We start from the raw sequence: 15,230 nt of genomic DNA, 5'->3' as shown, positions 1-15,230 counted from the left end.
TGTGCCCCATGTTATCGTTAACCATCCTTTATTGCCAAACAGAAGGACTCTAATCCAATGTCTTTTCTACTTTCATCCCACAAGCACATTCTTCGGAAAAATCAAACTCATACTTCTCGGGTCAGAGTAGTTAGCAGCCAGTTCTTCTCTACTATATTGAAAAACTAGAATTACTTTATACTCTGACATAGATAATCAAGGGGAAAAAATCCCCACTTTAGCCACAGTGATGTTTCCACACACAAAATTAACTATATAGAAAGGTTTTTAAAAGTTCACTTAACAGGAGCACCTGGGTGGCTCAGTCAGTTCATTGTCCTACTCAGATCATGGTCTCAGGGTTGTGGGATCAAGACCTGCATAGGGTTCTGTGTCCAGTAGGGAGTCTGTCTGAGATTCTTTCTTCCTGTCCCCCTGCCCTCACCCTCCACCTCTCAGCCCCCCCAAATAAATACATAAATCTTTTTTAAAAAGCTCACTCAATATATGTCAATCATATTTCAATTTTTAAAAGTTCATTTAAAAGTTCACTTAAATGGGATAATGATAATAAAATCCAGAAGACCCTATTCACAGATAACTCTTCATTCTGTGCTTCCAAAATTATATAAATATGTAATTATAAATTATATATAATATATAATTATTATATAAATATATAATTATTATATATTATATAATTATATATAAATTATTGTATAAATATATAATTGTTATATTAATGTATCATATTGATATAATATATATAATTTATATTATAAAATTAAAATAATATAAATATATTAAAATTATATTAGTATATAATATATTAAATAAATAAATATAATTATGTAAATTAAAAATGACAAAGTGGTAAACTGAAATGGTCTAAAGATTCTGAATAACATTAAGTAATCATTACTTCAGACTATATAAACCATCTTGGCAGCAGGAGACCTCTGTGATAAATACATATATAGATAAATACATGTATAGACATAGATACACTGTGTATTCTATATGACTTAGAATGAAGTTTCCCACTTGTAAAACTAAAGCATAGTCAATGATGGTTTTCTAAATTCATCTTAATAAACAATAATAATAATAATAATAATACATAGGAAAGTGACAGATTTTGACCACTGCCTAAATATTTTAAATTATCTAAAAATGTTTAAATTAAGAAATAAACATTATCTTAATAAAGCTGACAAACTAAGCAGTTTATAGCTATAGAACACAGAATAGGTCATCAATAAAAGAAAAAGTAAAAATAATCTTGAAGTGCAGGATCAAAAAAATTTAGATAAATGTTTAACTAGAAAAATATGGTTTACTTAATGTTTATATAGATCTATAACACATGACATGAAATTCCAGAAATATTTTGTATTCCACAGCAAAAAACACATAACCTCTATAAAGCCATAGATAAGAGGCAAACAAGGAAACATCTAAGGAAATAAAAAAACTTCTAATATTTTCAACTTACAGTTCAATATTCTCATCAGTAATAAATATAGAAGGTAATTTTAAGCATACATTACATTTATTTAAATTCTAATATAAAAATGGTAATACACATCTAAGCTACTACTTTACTTTATTTCAACTACCTTAATTCTTGAGGTTCTTTTAAACAATTTCCAGTACAGTGAAAAAATCAAGTGCAGTACATAATATAAAGTCATTTTCGTTAACATTCAAATATATGATTGTTGCCTTTTATACATATATGTACATACATATAACTTAACTCATAGTAAAATAAAATAGAGGGTGTCCCTGAACTATGATTAATTGGAAACCTTTAGTTTAATAAAGATATTCTAATTTCACCAAGTATAATTTGTTTCATATCGCAATTTTTCTTTAGTAATAACATTCTTACTCCTATTTTCTGTTAGAGTTCCCAATACTGAAAGGCTGCTTCTTAAAAAACAAAAAAATTAGTTGATACATATTATAAGACATTTTGAATGCACACAGGTGAAATGCTAACTCACCCATCCCTCCAAACCAAGCCCCCCCAACCACCAACAAAATAACTGTGGCACAAAAGAGTTCCATTACACTTAGCAATAGATAAGCAAACCCAGGTTTTTACAAAGAAAAATATTGTATTTCATTGACACACATACCAGACTCTAAAACCCTTATGAAATACAATATTTACTTCTACAAGAGAAATCCAAACATCACTACATAGAAGGACATGTCTAAGCTGAACTCTCACACACTCATTTTTTACACCAAGGATCACAAATGACAAATTCCCTGACTGAAGATTTCAAGCATCAGATGACCTGGGATATCATATCAATTATACTACAACAAAATTATCAGAGTCCTTCTCTTTAAGGCTACTTACTTTGTTAAGACACTACCAATGCCAATTTTCCAAGGACTATGAAAGCCTGTGCTTATATCTGTGAAGTTGTAGTTATAGCAACCAAATTCCCAACTTGATCCAGCAACTGAACTCCCTCTCTAGAGAACAGTTTTGCTCTGTGCATCAGGTAGGTCAGAATATGATTTAAGAAGGGGTAAGATTGATCTAGGAAATGCTCAGAATCATGTTAGCTTTCCAGAATGAACATGCTTCATCTTGAAGCAGCAAATACAACTAATACCTGAAGGGGAACATTTTAATACAGTCCATTGTATCTTTTACATGTTTACTCCAGTCCTTTAATTTAAACATCTACCTTATTTCAAATTTAACACAGGATATATTTTTACCAAGTGCAACTAAACTCTCCCCTCAATATTTCCATTTGTAAGCAAATCAAGCTCATGTCTGTTAATTTTATTTGGAACTCTACCGAGCATTTCCTTAAAATCTTTAATATATAACTTTACCTTATATATGCGTGTCATGGGGATACATGGACTCGAGTCAACTTTACATACGACAAGTAGAAATTATAGATGATGTATGCCCTGAAACAGCATGAATAAGCTTAAGAAAAATACGATCCTAGGGCTGAGGGAAAGAAATGATCCAGCAACAAAAAGTAGTAACAATCTAAGAGAATGTGAGGGGAAACTAAAGAGCAAACGTAGCAGAGACTGCTGGTGGCCTATTCCAATATCCCTTTCCTCCTTCTCCTTAGAGTGATATTTTTATATTATTATTTTTAGTGGGCACATCACATTGCAGAATAAAAGACTACTTGTCTTACACTCCTGGGTAACCTGCAGTGGCCACATAAGTACCTCTGGATGTTATATAAAAAGAGACATTGTTTCAAGAATCTGATAGAGATGGAAGCTAACTTTTTTGTTTTTCTGCCTTTCCTCCCACTTCTAGTCCCACTGCAGACAGGACAGCTGGCATTCAGCAGCCATGTGTAAGCAAGTAGAGAAGAAGGATGAAAGCCCATATAACCTTTTCACACTGTGGAGCCACCAGACAGAACATCACAGACCATCTACCTTTAGGGTTCTTGTCTGTGACCAAAAAATAAAAGTAGTTCCTGCTGTGTTTATTCAATCATCTAATACAACCAAAACTAACTGTAACTAATGCAGTAAGCAAAATGATACTCGACAAGACACTGTTTGTTCTTCTCCCCATCCTCTGCACCCTTGCACAAACTGGCCAGAACGAGGTTCTCATGAGCATCCCCAGACTCCCTCCTTCCGTCGTGCTGCAGCCTCATTCTTTTCCCAGACTTATCGTCTCAATACTAACTAGACTTTTAATACATCATAGGCTATTGAAAATTTATTTCTAAAGGGAGGATCTTAGCATAGTATTGGTAAACTCTTAAAGTGCAAGTTAAGATATAATCCTGAATCAATATGATTTAACAAATACTTATGAAAGGGCTACTATGTGCTAGGCAAATGGGAATGCAAAAATGAATAACACAACCCGTGCCCTTCAAAAAGTCTTTCAGTTGTATGGATAGGGAATGATTAATCTCAAAAGGAATACAAGGGTAGGATTCATAGAGAAGAAAATATGTTGTTTTCACCAGCAGATGAGGAGGAGTGGGAGTGAAGGGAGCCACAATGAGATGGACATCCCAGATAGCGAGAACAGCCTGCAAAGGTATGCTCAGACTACAATGATCAGCTTGGGTGTCTGGAGTGGGTAGAAGGAATAATGTAGGTTGGAGACATTTTGCACTACCCTAAACATACCACTAAGAAGTCTGGATTTTCTCTGTTTGGCAGTTGACGGTCATTTAAGCTCATTATGTAAAGGATCAAGGAGAATTCCACGCTTCGAACAACAATATGGTGACACTATGGGAGAAGTACTGAAGGCATACGGGGGAGCTGCTTTAATAGCACAGGTGACATCCAAAGTCACTGCCAGTGGTGATGGAGAGCTGATCTGCTAGATACTGTCATTTCTAACTCTGAAGTATTTGCTTAAAAAAAAAAAAAACAATTGTCAAGGTAGAAAAGAGAGGTCAAAACTAAGATTCACAGATATTTCTAGAGTGTGTGACAAGCTACTTATTAAAGCCATTATTAGACAGAAAAGCAGGAAGTCAAGCACACTTGTAGGTGTTTGTTGCTTTACATGTATGCTATCTAGAGTTCGAGGGACCTGGAGCAAATCTACCTAAGGACTGGAGTTCCAAAAAGACCCTTAACTCCTGCTCCCACCTCTCCCTTTACTATATGAACTGACAAACCACAAACCCTAGCAACACCCAAATACCCAGCTTCTCCATGCCTGCCTCTAAACAGCCAAAGGTTCCTAGGAAACACACACACACACACACACACACACACCTCTACGATCACAAATATCAAATAAGCACTCAACACTCCCTTTGTTTCACAACTTCTCTCTCTTTTGTCAAAACTTCTAACCCGCTCTTGAACTGCCAAATCTACCCAATGACCTCTATAGCTTTTATCATAAGCTTGCAAAGAAGGTGAAGCTCTTTCACTCTTCCTAAAGCTAACACCTCCCCACCTTATAGATCTCATCCACTTCTGCAATTACCTCTCCTCTTTCCGGTATTACCCATTTACCCCTCTCTACAGGATCATTTCTATCAACATACAAACACACACTAGCATCTTCTAGTTTTACAGAAACAAAACTCTCTTTACCTCACAAAAAACACCCAGCCACCACTCCATTTCCTGCTCCTCTTCACAATGAATTTCCTGTAATGATGAAATTACTCTTTTACCAGTTTTTATTTTCCCTTTGTCCCCCCACCAACGAGCTCCACCATTTCACTGAGACTGGTTCACTCAGGTTACCTATGACCTGCCAGTGGCTAAATCCAAAGGTCATGTCTCTGTTCTCACCTTGGTGAAACTCCTTGCACACCAAACAAGCTGACCTTCTCAAACACTTACCTCTTGGCTTTGCTGACACACAGATAGGATCTCGGTGTTTGAACACTGTATTCTAGGCAGGCACACAGAGACAACTCAATAATATTTGTAGAATGAATAAGATAGAAGGATACACATATATAACTGAAGACCAGCAATTTAAGTGAGAGATGGATAGGACTCATTAACATTAATTAAGCATCAAGTTGAAGACTACCTTAAAAGGACAGAACTAATAGCCTTGGGTACTGTTTGGTGCTAGAAATAAGTTCTAGTCATTATGCTCATCACTTTTGATAACCATTTTGGTAAACAATTCTCCTAAAATATGAAAGTGTTAAGACACTGGCCCTTGTAGTGATTAGGTTTAATAGACTAACATTTCAAAAGAAAAACATATTTGTCATTATTCGTGGTAACTATCTCTTTAACTTACATTACTTAATCTATGAAGTAGAAGGCTTATGCTTATACTTTATCTCAATAAAGTATGTCAGTTGTTCTTTTTTTTTTTTTTTTAATATTTATTTTAGAGAGAGAGGAAGAGAGAGAGTGTGCGAATGCAGTGGGGAGGGGCAGACGAAGAGAGAATCCCAAGCAGACTCCACACTGAGCACAAACCCTACGTGGGGCTTGATCTCATGACCCGGAGAGATCAGGACCTGAGCCAAAATCAAGAGTCAGACACTTAATCAATTGCACCACCAAGGCACCCCAGGGCATGTCAGTTTTTTTAAAAACTGCCACTGGATTAGGTGTTGGCAAAATAACTGTAGAAGACTGATAGGAAACTGATTCACACAAACATCTACATTCATGCATATATGTGTATATTTTAATTATATATGCAAGTATATGTGTGTGTGTTTATATTTATAGAACAAATTGAACATTTATAAATTAAAATAGAAGTAAATTTCTGGGGCACCTGGGTGGCTCAGTCAGTTAGGCATCTGACTCTTAATTTCAGCTCAGGTCATGATATCAGCATCATGAGATTGAGCCCTACTTTGGGCTCCAATCTGAGCGTGGAGACTGCTTAAGATTCTCTCTCTCCTTCCCTCCTGACCTGTCCCCAGCTCTCTGTTTTTTGCTTTTTTTTTTAAGTATATTTCTATGATTCCATGCCTAACCAACTACAGACCTCAATCACTAGGGTTCTGCAACATAACTGGTAATGGGTTGTATGAGACGTCTAAGATAAGTGTTTCTTATAACTTATTAGCCCTTACTAATTCTTCTATCATCCACTAACTTCAGAATATTCCAAATATGAATTAAATAAAATCTTACGGTTTCTGTTAGTAGACAGGAAAGAAAGAAGGGAGGAAAGGTAGGAGGGGCAATTTTTTCTTTTAAAGAAGTAAAAAACTTTTAGTAATGCTGGCTATAAAGAAAACTTCTGAAAAACTTACATATTGTGTAATTTAATCCTCTTACAAGTTACTGATATTTCATCATGTGAGAAGGAAGGTATATAGGACCAATACATTACTTTAAAAACCCAATGAGGGCAGTTTTAAAGTGACTTAACAGTTTTCTTTTTCTTTCCTGTTTTTTTCCCCCATTCCTTCTTTAGTAACCACAATTTCTCTTCCATGCTTGATCTATGCCACCACTGTTACGATCTGGCCACTAACTGAAGGTAAATCTTACCTGTAATACATAATTTCCAGAACTCTGATCTTCATCCTCCCTATATACCATTTGGATATATTTAATATTCAATAAAGTTACCCCTCCATAACATGATTTACCAGTAAGTTATTTTCTAAAAGCCATATTTCATCTCCAATAAGGCATCATATAACACACATGTCTTTCAAGAATATGATTTTCTAATCCTATACAGCTCTTTACATGAAATAAGGAATATTTGTGGTTTTGGTCCCTATCACATAAATATAGAATCATTCTTCCATTGTTTCACCCTCTTCTATTACTGAAAAACACTAGCAAGTTTCAGAGCAATCAATTAACTTATCATGTAGCACTGGCAAGCAGAAAGAAGGCCCGTGATTTTTAAACTCAAGTAGCTCATTGTTTGTCATGTGAATCATAATGAGAATAGTATTTTAGCCTCTCAGAACTGATTAGTTAAATGTCTTGTTTCCCCACTTATCCTCATTATAGCTGCCAGCTCTAATTTAAAATGTGATTATTGAGAGTACCATAGCATAATTTTAATTTTGAAATCGTGGATACACTTGGTATCAATGAAAGAGAAGCACCACTTGTAAATGGACACAGCCGACATGATACGAATAAATGATGTGTGCATTTCTCCCAACCTCTTGTCAATGTTACAGGACACCTACCTTACCAACAATCCTAGCCTTTCCAACCGATTTAGGTAGCTTTGTAAACTAGACCTCTCAGTAATGCCGCCATCCCCAATGCTTCTGCAACTAGTTCACTCCCTAAAGTGTTTGTCTGTTCTAGATAAGGGGTCATATTCTACTCAGTCCACACAAGCTTTTGTTTATGTATGAACTGCCCTCCTTCAGTCCTGCTTCTGTGCCATCACTCATGCTCTTTACTGTGTCCAGATCTCTGCAACCACTGTCCAACAATCTGAATCATAAACCTAACTCAAAATTCACTTCCTTCCGAGCTACTCTTGATTACCACATACATTACAACACCACTAATCTTGGAAGGGATTCTGCATTCTGTGTGGTCTTTGCTGGATCAGTTTACACTGTATTATCTAATGAAGACCTAGGCAATTTTTTCATGTTTTACATAAAAAAGCCTCAACTCCCCAACCAGCTATCAAATTACATGACAGCAGGGAGTAGATCATATTGCTTCTTTTGCATACTCCAGAACTTAATTCAGAGACCATACAGCAGGACTTACTTAATTTGAGCTTCAACTACTATTTGAAATGACATGGAAAAGGCCTTGAAATTTAAAGTCTACCAAAACTATTTTAGAATGAGAGAATAACCCATAAATATGAAAAGGACCTATGAGCCAACACTAAATGTTGATGGCATTTCAATGTTTAGCAGTTTCTATGGACAGTGCTTTGCCAATTCCAGACATAACCTCTTACTATACTTAAGAGTGTACAAGTGTACTTGTCCCACTAGGTCTGCTGCCCGACAACCTGGTAGCTAGACACTCACATCCACGTATCGGAAGGCTCCACCCCTCTCTCCCCAATTCCTCTGGCTCCCAGTTTTTATTACAACCCATTTCTTGGCATCTTCAAAGTTTCTAGACTATGGTTACCTTGGGCTTAGCTTTTCCTTCAAACTTATAGCTGCTGATACAAAGTGAAGAGATTTTTTTTTACTAACTACTCTGTATATAAAAAATATAGAAAGTTTTTACCTATCAGAGCAATAAAAATAGTATTTATGCTTAAATATGGTATGTATGATCATTTCTATTAAAAGGTCCTTCCTTGAAGGCTTCTATGATAAAATTGATTCTATTGAGAAAATCATGTTCAACACTTAAATAAAGTGACATTTTTCCCCCAAGATTGTGATCAATGTAAACCCAAAGGAGAGTTTTATAACAATAATGTTTAAATATCTAGCATTGTTTTTTGCAAACAAATGTAAAATGATTGATAAATTACTAGAAAAAGATTCCAATGCTGTGAGTTAATGTCTTCTTTACTAACAATCCAAAGAGCAAGTGAAAGTTTAGAAGCACAGTCTATCTTTAATACCTGCATTAAAATTCTCAGCCTTTCAAAGAAGCCAGCAGCCAAAACACAACATATTAACCCAAGTTATTAAATTATGACTTTGTTACAAAATAGGTCTCAGCATTCATAGGATGGGACAATTTTAAAAGTGAGAAGATTTGAAGTATATGATAATTTCGATTAAAGTTCCATAAATATACTGATTTAGATGACAATAGAACAATGAGCATTTTTAATATCCTTTTTTAAAGATTTTATTTTTTTATTTATTTGATAGACAGAGATCATAAGCAGTCAGACAGGCAGGCAGAGAGAGAGGAGGAAGCAGGCTCCCCGCTAAGCAAAGAGCCCGATGTGGGGCTCAATCCCAGGACCCTGAGATCATGACCTGAGCCGAAGGCAGAGGCTTTAACCCACTGAGCCACCCAGGCACCCCTGAGCACTATTAATATCTTTCTTCCCATTATGCAGAATAATCAAAATTACCAAAAAAAAAAAAAAAAAAAAAAAAAACCCACTTCTAAACCTGCAACTTTATAAAAGACAATTTTCATCTACTGCTTTCCAGCCTCACTGTTACTGCAAAAACAATGCCTTTGAAAAAATTAAGGGGGAAAAATTCCTTCCTCAAAATATTTCCCCACCCTCTGCCTGTCACTGTCTTAACAGATCAACTTACTATTACCGTGGACACCACCTGTATGACCTAGTGACTGCCGCACTTTGCTTATAGGACTGGAAAACACATCCAGTTTACACTGCTTCTATATTCATCTGTAACAAATGTCCCCTCCGACATTTTACTAAATGAGAATGAGAATTCCTTTGCTGCATTCCTAAATTACCCTGCTCACCATCTTTCTGATGAAAGAAACTGAATTTATTTCAAATAAGATTTTAAGAAAAACATTACTATAAATCGTACATTGCTTCAAGACTATAAATTTTACTCCAAATAACAATTAAGCCCTATCTTAGGGCAATATTTTATGTAACAACATTATAAATGACATTACGGCCACCTGTACAAATACCAGTGTTTCAAAAAGTGATACATTTCTAATAGATTTATAATAAAACTCATAAAAACATTTACATCACTTAAATTGCTTGGAATAGGAAAGAGTGAGTAAGTTGTCACTGATAGTCTTAAAGGAATTAATAGACTCCATAAATGTTGTAATTCTTATCACAGAAAAATCCATGTTTTAACAATCACAGTAAAGGTATGCAACCGCAATTAACTTTATCTAAAAAAAAAACAAAATTTCTTTTTTAAAACCATAAAATGCTGACCTAAATGTCAACTGAGGAATTTAATAAAGCAAATGAAATCTGGAAGTCAAATGACAAACTTTTTGCAACATATATCATCCTTCTCACTTGATGATATCAGGTGTCAAAGCAATTCCGTAAGAATTAGTTAAAAATATAAAAATATTTTTCAAAGTACTTTGATTCTAAAGTAACTGTTTAGGCTGAATTAGCTGTCAACAGGAGTTGAAACTTTTAAGCAAATGAGCTGGTTACTTATTATATATACGAATAAACAATTTCCTGGCTAACATGATAAAAATACAGTAAGCAAGGAGAATCATCTGTGCACTAGTTGTTTTATAAATTAGACTGCTATTAACACGTCCACCCATATTATCCTCTAATCAAACCTCAACATTCTCTGCAGAAAGAAATATATATGAATCACTAATGTCAACCTTTAGCATAGCACCAGCAGAGACCCCTTATTAAAACAGTATTGGCACTATTCCTAAGGCAACATCACCAAAGGAAACAAATAACTTAGAGCAAATGTCACAGGTGCAACATGAAGAAACAGCCTATATATAGTACTAGTTGTCATTCAGACTGAAACACCATTCCTTCCTTCATCCCGTTAAAGTACTGGCTTGCAAGCATTTGACATCCAGCCAGAGAAAGAGTTACTTGTGTCATCTTTTTAAATAATTGGACATAGGGTCCAATGTGTTCATAAAATAGGTCTGAACTGCAAGTCCTCTTTCTTCTAGAACAGCAGTTTTCTGAACACTAGGTTCCCTCTCCAGCAGTTAGAACAAGCTGTTACTTGACTAGTTAATTATGGCTGGTAGTCAAAAAAGATCATCACAGGCTCCTTCACTCTTCTAGGACCTCAGTCTATAGATTCAGTTTACACAACAGACCTTCCATCAAAATAATGAAGTCACTAACCTCTGTTGTCTTTTAAGATGAGTTAATTTCAAATGACAGCCATTAAAGCAATATTTATAACAAAAAGTATCAAAAATGTACCTTTATATTTATTAACTTAACTATGGAATGTTCAAATAACTGAACAATTAAACAGACATTAATATGCATAAAGTGTAAGCCTTTTAGAGTTTTTAGTATTATAAGGCAACATATATGGGTGCACATAGTCTTTAATTGAAATAAACAAGATATTAAATTGTTTAAGTATGCTCTTAAGTATGCAGAATGCATACATTTAAGACTAGCTAGGAAAACACTAGAATATTACAGAATGATTATCTTGTATAGGAGATTATAAGTGACTTTTTCCTTCTCTTCATCTTTGTTAATTTATACAGTAATTATTATTACTTTTTACATTAAAATTATACATAATTTTAAAAATATAACAATGTTTAATTATTGTTTGCCTATACATTCTTCAAAGTCTCCAAAAAGGGACCAAAATGAAGGTCCTATATTTGAAGGAGAAGAGTACTGTTACTCAATTTGCCATTCCTCTGGAAAACAGAATTCCTACAATTACAGGAGCTGGTTCACAGGGACACTACAGGCTTTCTAGGCACAATTCTAGGAGGTACAACCACCCGCCATCCTCTCCTGCCAGTTTCATCAGTCATGAAATGCAGATGATAATTATACTTACCTCAAAGGGTAGCTGCAATATTAAATGATTTCTCACACACACACATACACACACGTATTTAGGATTTAAAATGGTGGCCTAGTAAACAGAAAGCACTATCAAAACCTTAGCTATTTTTCTGTCATCATTGTATTACTACTACTGCCACCACCAACGCTATCACCATTACTTTAACTACTGCTACTATAAGAACAACAAACAAAGGCAACAGAGCCTCTCTCCCTCATGGGGCGATTTTCCAAAGAGAGTAAGGCCTACGGATCGGCTCTCAGAGAAGAAGGGCAAAGAGGCCTGGGAATTGCACCAGAGATTGTTTTTCAGTAGCTGCAATGAGCCTCTGGCACTTGTTCACTACATTCTGGCCTGCAAAGGCCATCCCAACACCTTCTAGTACCACACCCAGGCCTGTATAATCTCTCCCTGTCCCACTGACTCTGACATTTTATAAAAGTTTGTTCATATCTTTTTTTTTTAAGATTTTATTTATTATTTATTTGACAGAGAGAGAGAAATCACAAGTAGGCAGAGAGAGAGAGGGGAGGAAGCAGGCTCCCCGCAGAGCAGAGAGCCCGACGTGGGGCTCAATCGCAGGACCCTGGGATCATGACCTGAGCCGAAGGCAGAGGCTTTTAACCCACTGAGCCACCCAGGTGCCCCTGTTCATATCTTTAAAATACATTCCTAACATCTCCTCTGACCCATTCAGAATTATTCAAGAATATACTTTAATATTTTTGTGAGAGAGTTAGGTTACAGAAGGGTAGATGGTCATTATGCTTTAATCAGTTTTGCCTATTTAAATATTTATTTAGTAAATTTAAATAAATATATTTATTCTTTTTATTTATTTATTTTATTTATTTATTTTTTTAAAAGATAGTGTGTGTGCATGGGCACACAAGGCGGAGGGGAGAGGCAGAGAGAGAATCCCAAGCAGGCTGAGCCCAATGTGGGGCTCCATCCCACAACCTTGATCATGACCTGAGCCAAAATCAAGAGACCGAGGCTTAACCGACTGAGCTACCCAGGGAACCCTTAATCAGTTAAAATTTTAAACACTTTAGTCAAAATAAAAATATTCAATTGTGAACAAAAGACAACTGGGGTAAAAAATAATGAGTAAAACTTAGTGGCTGACACGCTCAATCAGCGAACTTAAACATAGGCGGCCACATGTGTAACAGGTAAGTCCTAACCCTCTTTGGTCATAGCTGATTAGAACTAGGTATGCATCTGTTCCAAGCCCAGCCAATGAGAATGTAGACTAAAGAGTCCAAAGAAAAGATACAGGCACTACCATCAAATGACATAATCATTCAGAACATAAAGTCATAAATCAACAGTCAGCATATCCAAATCAAAATCACAGGAAGAAAGGCATTAACAGCCTTAGAAAGCAGGAAGCCAGTCCACAGAGAAATGCAAGAATGAGGGACCATATGGTCCTGAGAAGCAGAAAAGTTGACGACAGTCCCTGGCTTTCTATTTCTGGTCCCATGTGGTCTCAGTGAACTTTCTTTACTTCCCTTCAGATGTTTATGAGACTGCTTGTTACAGAGGCAGAGATGAACAAATGTGCCCTAAACCAGCCTGACAGTATATTCCTGTTTATAACAAATGGACATGTAACCAGCACATCTTTTTTTCTATTTCTTGGTTAAAGAGATTGGAATAGTGATTAAACGTAAAATAGTCCTTTCTTAAAGATCAATGCCCCAAGGTACTACCTTGCTTTGTGTCAGCAGAAGAGGAAACAGGAAGACAAGAATTCCGCAAAAGAACTCAATTCTGCAAAAGGATTTCAAGCTTCATGGATAATCTGTTACATAATATTTATACAGTACCTGCTTCTTGGAAGAAACATGGATTCCTTAATGAACACGGAACCAGATAGAAGGATATACCAGCAGGTCCCAATATCATCAGGACTGGAAAAAAAGATAACAAAATCAGATGATTATCTATGACAACAACAAAATCAAAACAAACATAGTACAAAGTATAGTACCCATTTTCCTTTCAGAATCATAAAAAATGATGAAATAGCATAAAACAAGTACATAAAAACACCATTTCATTTTTAAAATCATCTTTTATCCCCCCAAATAAGCTAAAGATACTTATCAGTATATTTAAATGTTTTAAATATTCCTTAGACCTATTGCACCTACCATCCTGAGTTTTATCTTTTAATTTTTTTGACTGAAAACACTTCCCTTCTTCAAAAATCAAAATATAGAATAGTAAACAGTGAAACTCGGTCTTCAAAACCTTTTCTCCAGTCTACCACGCTCCCACATTTTTCTACCACACTTTCTGGATATTCTTTCAGATTTTTTTATATGTATGCACAGAAAAATGGACATATATTCTTATTCCTTCTACTGTCTTTTCTTTCTTTTTATGGAAAGACAGCACACTCTAGAGAGATCTTTGCGCTCTTAGAGATCTTTTTATGAGAGTACAGCTTTCTTGTGGATGTGCCATATTTGCTTTAAGCAACCCCGGTGACAGTCATTTCTGTTGTTTTTAATCATTTGCAATTATTTAAAAATAATAAATCAAAAGTGCAATGAGTGACCCCTGTGCATACATTACTGACTATAACTGGTAACCAGAAGTGCAACTGTTGGGTCAAAGGGCACGTACACTGTAATTCTGATGAGTATCAGACTGTCCTCCGCAGGTACTCAGCAAGTTACCTGTATACTTCCACACAGCTTTACTAATATATAGTATAGTTTGATATATCAGTTTAACAAATGTTTCACAATTTTATGAGGAGGGCTATTCTAGGTGCTTAGGACACTTGAGGGAACACCCCCACCAACAACAAAAAGTCCCTTCGCTTATGGAGCTTATATTCTGGTGGGACAATACAGATAATAAACATGAAAAACAATGAAATGGTAAATGACAAATCAGTCCTCTGGGGGAAGAAATTACTATAGTTTAAGGAAAATGGGAGGGTGGGTGTTATAGTTCCAAATGGCTGGGCAAGGCAAGTCTCACTGAGAAGAGCACATTTGGGCAAAGGAGCTGACAGCCTACTGGGTTCCTAAAAAACCAGCATTCCAGGCAAAGGGTGAGGAGGATCCAGTGTTACTGCAAAGGCTGACATGGCCCGAGCGAGGGCCTGGACAGTGTGGTGTGGCTGCTGCACAGTAGGTGAGGGGTAAGCCACTGGGGGTCATAAGTAATTCTGCCATTCAGGCCTTTTATCAATCTTTTCATCTGTTTATGAAAATGAGATCTTAGTGCCTTTTTTTTTTCATTTCTTTTTCTTATTATTACAAGAGCATCTTTTTTCTTATTTTCATGAGTTGTATCTTTTCCTGTGAAATCAGTTTACTACCTTTAACCAACATT

General features: G+C 35.7%; 1 protein-coding gene across 11 annotated transcripts in view; it reads right to left on the bottom strand.

Annotated features, from left to right (window-relative positions):
* Positions 1–15,230, bottom strand: part of RAPGEF2 (Rap guanine nucleotide exchange factor 2) — a 234,978-nt gene that overhangs the window by 129,166 nt on the left and 90,582 nt on the right. For all 11 annotated transcript variants that reach the window (XM_059174198.1, XM_059174185.1, XM_059174188.1 and 8 more), the window contains exon 4: positions 13,706–13,789. In XM_059174198.1, the coding sequence (XP_059030181.1) occupies positions 13,706–13,789 (84 nt within the window). The remainder of the gene's footprint in view (positions 1–13,705; positions 13,790–15,230) is intronic.

This window comes from Mustela lutreola, chromosome 1 (assembly GCF_030435805.1).
Source record: "Mustela lutreola isolate mMusLut2 chromosome 1, mMusLut2.pri, whole genome shotgun sequence".
Classification (NCBI taxonomy): Eukaryota; Metazoa; Chordata; class Mammalia; order Carnivora; family Mustelidae; genus Mustela; species Mustela lutreola.
This window is presented reverse-complemented; position numbering and strand designations above follow the sequence as displayed.